Raw genomic sequence first — 6,065 nt, forward strand, 5'->3', positions numbered from 1 at the left:
AACACACTTTTTGGTCAGGCACAGTGGCTCATGCCTGTAATCCCGGCACTTTGGGAGGCTGAGGTGGGAGGATCCCTTGAGTCCAGGAGTTGGAGAACAACCTGGGCAACATAGAGACACCCTCGTCTCTACAAAAGAATACAAAAATATTAGCCAGGCATAGTGGTGCACGCCTGTGGTCCCAGCTACTCAGGAGGCTGAGGTGGGAGGGATGGCTAGAGCCTCAGAAGTGGAGGCTGCAGTGAGCCGTCATCACGCCACTGCACTTAACCTGGGCGATAGAATGAGACTCTGTCTCAAAAATAAATAAGAAAGAAAACACTCTTTTCATTTACAGTTATGTAAACAGGCTTGAAGTGGTGAAATAGCCTGATTTGCATTGTGTGGCAAATTAACAAAGAACCCCGTCAGAGGAGAATCCAGGAGTGCTAAGCCTCAGTCTAGGTTTTCTTTCTCACTAAATCAAGATCTTCCCTACAGAAGTAAGAGCCCTAACCCTGCTACAAATTTAATGCAATTCACAAAATTTTAGTGAACCAATTTTGCATCAGGGAGACCTGCCCAAAGTTGGACTGAAGTCCTGGTGCCTTCAGAATGGGTAGAAGTGGTTGAGGAGGCAGGCTGGGTAGGATCTTCTCTGGCAGGCCTGTACCTGATGACACCTGGTCCTAACAACTAAAGGACAAAGAAATGGAATTTGGGTGGTGCGAAACAAAAGTCATCTCTCTCAGACTGCCCCTTGTTAGAGAAGGAGGCTCCTTTCTTGGCAATCCCCTCTCTGCAAGTCCCTCTGTAGACAGACCTCCTCCAGAAAAGCTGTTCCAGAACAACCTTCTTACAAGGCCTTTTGGTCGTCTGTTAAATTACAACAGGTTGCAGGCTCAAAAACAAGTGCCCACAGTGAAGTGGAGGCAGGTATAAAAATAAACTGAAGGCTTGCTTTAAAGCCGTTTAGGAGTGAATCGAATTTACAAATACAGAAACACATGGGAAGATGTTTGTGTCAAATTCCCACACCAACAGCTTTCCTTTAGTGGAAGTTCTTGGTAGCTGAGTGGGTGCAAGTGTGGGGAAAGAAGGAGGAAGAAATTAGAGGGGGTTAATGTGGTGTCTTGGTGTTTCATTCTGTTTCAATTCAGAGAGAAAGAGTTGTTACAGCTCTAAAAAGAATTACATTAAGATGGCCACTATGTAAAAATGTTTGGGGACATGGGCTTGAATGTAATATGCAAAAATTGCTGGGCTTGGTGGTGTGCACTCCAGAGGCTGAGGCAGGAAGATAACTTGAGCCCAGGAGTTCAAGATCAGCCTGGGTAACATAATGTGACACCATCTCAAAAAAAAAAAAGTGATATGCAAAAATAAAAATAACTGTGTTGGGGAGGTAAGATTATGGATGATTTCCTCCCACCCCTTAATACTGTTCAACTAACGGTATTTTCTTTTTTGTAGAGATGAGGTCTCACTATGTTGCCCAGGCTGGTCTCGAATTCCTGGGTTCAAGTGATCCTCCTGTCTCAGCCTCCCAAAGTGTTGGGATTACAGGCATGAGCCAGCTCACATAGACAGTATTTTTAAATAAATTGTTTTCAAATTTTGCTTCCTGGCTGTCTAGTTAACTTGGTCTTATAAAATCACAATTCCCAAAAACTCTTGTTTGTTGTCCATCACAGCAGTTTTTAGGACAACAAAACACAGGAAACCATCTAAATGTTTTAGAGGACAGATTATTTGAATAGACTGTGATCCAGTCATAACAATGAAAACTACACAGCTATTTAAAAAGGAAGACATAAATCTGAATGGTGGATACGGAACAATCACCCACAGCGAGTAAGTGAACAAAGGCAGGTGGGGGGCTATGGGTCTCACCTGAGAACATATATACGTGCAAACATGCCGATTTGTGGAAATTTTCTGGAAGTATTCCCAAGAAAGTTGGTAATAGATACTTCTATCTGGTGAAGACAACTGAGGGTCTGAGGTGAATAGCAGATTTGCTTTTCATGATATGAACTCCTATACTGCTTGAAAACAGTATGTTTACATGTTACAAATTCTAAATGATATACTGGTATCACTTTGATAACCGTTAACTTTCTAGGCAACGCTCTAAGGGTATTCTTCCTAAGTGGTTTGAAGATAGAGGAAAAGTCCTATTCTTTCCAAAAGTCCTATTCTTGCCCCATACTTAGAAAACAGACAATCTGATTATGCCTACAGTTGTCAAAATGTGGAGGCAATGTGTGAAAAAACTAAATATGCTCATCTTTCAGAGGGAGATCTACTGAGATATATTGAGAGATACAGATATAAGTGCAGCTGAAGAACTGGGTCAGCCTCCCACCAGGCCCTCCCAAATAAGCAGCAAGGGATGAGCTGTTCACTCTTCCTCCTTGGAGGGCCCAGGGGTGCTTTGCACCTCAAAAGATACACCACTCCAGATCCACAGAGCCACCCCAAAGCCCTGGGTATCATGTTATCTCCAAATATTCTGTACAGGGTTTGCCCCAAGCCATTCCAAGGTCTCTCTGAGCCCAGATCAGTATTCTAGAGCTTTTTGGAACTGAAACAGTGTGCTTGGATAGAGAGAGTTGACTTAAATCAGCAGGTCACTTAAACATATTCTAGCCTCCATGTATGGGGCCTATTCCCGGGTCCCTCTGCCAGATGACAGAGGGACCCAGGAATGCACTTGGACATTCTGACCACTTTTCTACAGGACACGTCACCTTAGCTTTCAAAACTTCTCTTTGCTTTCACACATTTCAAGTTCCAGTGAGAGGATGTTTCACTGTAAGTTCATGAGAAAGGATGGCAAAATCTTTCTGCCATTCTCTCCTAGGCATCTCAGCCTGAAGGATGTTCAGAGTTACTTAGACCAAGGAAAAACCAAGATGGTGGGCAAAGCATTGCCTCTCATGTAGGACTTCATGCCCAGGACGAGGAGGCATAGCATTTGCTCTAGGCCCCCCAAGAGGGAAAATCTACTGGCTCTGAGATACTCTGGAGCTGAATAATGGCAGGTTTGGACACATAAAGAATAGGAGAGGGAATGCGCCTCAATGGGAAGATGGCAGGAGAGACCACAGAGTGCTGGTCTTCAGTGAAGATGACACAGAGCAGACACACAAGGGGCGGGTTACAGGGTACATCGTGGGATGGCCTGACCTAGCCAGCCCATTCCTTTCCCAAACAAGCTGCCCCAAGGAACTTAAAAGGGAAGTATTTTCTTGGTTAGGTTAAAAATCACTTGTGTTTAACGCATTTCCTCATTTCTGACACAGATGAAGAATACTTGTTTGGGATGTTCCGTGTCACTGACACACATACTAAACCAGCCAGCTCTGGTCTATTCAGGGTTTGTTTTTGTTTTTGTTTTTTTGAGACAGAGTCTTGCTCTGTCGCCCAGGTCAGAGTGCAGTGGCATGATCTCAGCTCATGGCAACCTCCGCCTCCCGGGTTCAAGTGATTCTCCTGCCTCAGCCTCCTGAGTAGCTGGGACTACAGGTGCCTGCAACCACGCCTGGCTAATTTTTGTATTTTTGGTAGAGATGGGGTTTTACCATATTGGCTAGGCTGGTCTTGAACTCCTGACCTCGTGATCCACTGGCCTTGGCGTCCCAAAGTGTTGGGATTACAGGCATGAGTCACCGCGCCTGGCCATATTCCGGGCTTTTACTTTATCAGCAAGGCCGTGTGTGTGTGTGTGTGTGTGTGTGTGTGTGTGTGTGCCTTTGCCCCTCACTCTCCCTGATCTCTGTTCCATTTCATAGCCTACTAGAACCTCCCCAGTAGCACAGGAAAAGAAAAAAAAAGCCCACTTATAATCCATTCTGGTATATGCTGCTTTTATTTCTAAACCAGTGGCTGTAATGGTATCTGTGAATTTGATTAGCTCTGCTTGGCCCCATGACCACAAATAAACCAAAACTGGCTAGACTTCTAAGAAGTAAATTTCTCTGCCTTCTCTCTGCTTGTCAAGTGACCTCAATAGCTTTTAACCAGTAGGCCTCTTTACTGAACAATCTGGCGGGTAACAGGTATGAACTCAAGTTGGGGAGAGTTCCCAGTCTCCTGCCCACTATGCCTAACTCTGTCCCCCACAACGGATGCCTTAAACTTTCCTTAAATACAAATAGTTTTACTGCCATTATGGAGCTTTCTCACAGGGTTGGCTTTTGTTTGTTTTTTAACGTTTCATTATCTCATTAATCTTTTCTCCATATTTTCCACAATGCTCTCAAGGTCTGAAACTCCAAACTGGAAGGCAGAGTCTGGCACAGGCTCTTCTAAAGCCCAGTGTAGGATCCCCTCCCTCCCAGTTTCCACAGGGTCTCCTTTCCTTGGTAGATCCCAGCACTCCAGCTGCCGTCTATGCACAGGCTGTACCTGCCAGCCTGCAGGGCAGCTGCTGACTCATGCTTGCTCTGGGATTTGCTTGGACCCCAGCCCTTCTGCTCTCCACCCACGACAGCCACCACCCATCTCAGAGAGCACTCTATCCATCACCTTCTGGGGTCTCAGCTCTGACCTGATCAGTCCCCCACAGGTCTGCATTGCTTTACCTGGCCCTGCCCCATCCCTGGCACCCACCTGGAAGACGTCGTTGGCACACTTCCGGCACAGGTTGTGTTGGCAGGGCAGGATCACCACTGGTTTGGAGAACATCTCCAGGCAGATGGGGCAGATGAGCTGCTTCTCCAGGTTGTCCATGCTGTGTGCATCCCCTAGCAGCGGCTTGAACCCCACTGTGAAGTTCATCCCCTCGGTGGTCGTGCCTGCCCCGGTCTGGGCCCTGCTCCTGGCCTTCACTCACTGCCTGTAGACCCTTCCTCGCTTAGATGGCCTGTGGATTCCCTTCTGTGGCTCACTCTTGAAATAGCTCTGCTATCTCTCCTGTCCCTTTAACAACTTGTCTCGTCCCAGATAGCAGTCTTCGGACACTTCTCTGTCTCTACTTTCTGCTCTGCACCCTCGCCAGGCTCACGTAGTTTTAGCTATCCCCCTCTCTCTGTAAAATTCTCCTTTTGTTTCCCAAATAACTCTCTCTTGTTCACTCTGTGGGTAGCACTGTTTGTCCCTTACTCCCCAGAGAGGAGATTAATTTTACTGTGGGGGTGGGGAGACAAGGGGCATCTGCATGACATTCCAATTCCCAATTTAGCTCATGTAAGGCGAGCCACAGCTGTCACGGAGTGAGTGACCCTGACTCACTCAGGAATGGGTGACTCCCTTGAGCAAGGGCAGGGGTGAGTGCCACTGCTTACAGTGAAAGGTGGGGCAGCAAAGGTGCTGCCCTCTCACTCTGAAGGCTCCTCTCAGCCCAGGACCCCTGCTCTGGCTTGGGCCCTTCTTCCAGGACAGTGACACAGAATCTAAATCTGCCTGTGTGAGAGGCACCCATACATAGCTCAGGGTGGGAGGAAAGATCTTGCCAGACTTAGAGTCAGTAGCGGTTGCCTCCTCCACAGGCTCAGCCAGTGACCCTGGTCCTCCTCCTCAAGACTGTGTGTTTCAGAACAGCAGCTCCAGAGACTACATCAAGCCTCTTGTCCAACACCTCTGGCTCATTTTTGTTCTTGCCTGGCCTTTTCTTATATCACCCTAGGAAAAGAAGCTCAAGAGGCTAGAAATGACTGTTGTGCCAAGGCCTGGACCTACCTATGAGCATGCCCCCGAGGAAATGTGGGATTCTGGTCCGTGAGCACATCCCTGGAGCCACTCCAAGGACTCAAAATTGTTAGGAAATTGGGAGAAGGGGAGCTGGGCAGAAAGGACCTGAATGCCAGGGACCTATTTTGGGCACCCAGGGAATCAATCTCCAGGGAAATTTTAGAGCACTGACAAAGTCATAATCACAAGGCTCCAGGAAGCCTCTGCCCCAGCTTCACAGTTGTCCAGGACTCCTAATCTCCAAGCCAGGCTTGCCCCACTTGTGAGCACTGGTCTTTTTTCTCCTACAGGTCTTTTTCTCCACTTGATCTTAGCCAAAAGGCCAAGAAGCAATTTCTTTAGGCCTTTTTTCTCCACCCCAGACACAATTTGTCTTTTTTGGGCGTAAC

At 47.2% G+C, this 6,065-nt stretch overlaps 1 protein-coding gene across 3 annotated transcripts in view; it reads right to left on the reverse strand.

Moving 5' to 3' along the window:
- TRIM54 (tripartite motif containing 54) overlaps positions 1-5,964 on the reverse strand; it is a 27,114-nt gene extending 21,150 nt beyond the window's left edge. For all 3 annotated transcript variants that reach the window (XR_008652408.2, XM_055252220.2, XM_055252219.2), the window contains exon 1: positions 4,597-5,964. Coding sequence is in view for 2 of the 3 variants with exons in the window: in XM_055252220.2 (XP_055108195.1) it covers positions 4,597-4,764 (168 nt within the window). In the remaining variant the exon portion in view is untranslated. The remainder of the gene's footprint in view (positions 1-4,596) is intronic.
- Between the last annotated feature and the right edge of the window lie 101 nt (positions 5,965-6,065).

This window comes from Symphalangus syndactylus, chromosome 18 (assembly GCF_028878055.3).
Source record: "Symphalangus syndactylus isolate Jambi chromosome 18, NHGRI_mSymSyn1-v2.1_pri, whole genome shotgun sequence".
Taxonomy (NCBI): Eukaryota; Metazoa; Chordata; class Mammalia; order Primates; family Hylobatidae; genus Symphalangus; species Symphalangus syndactylus.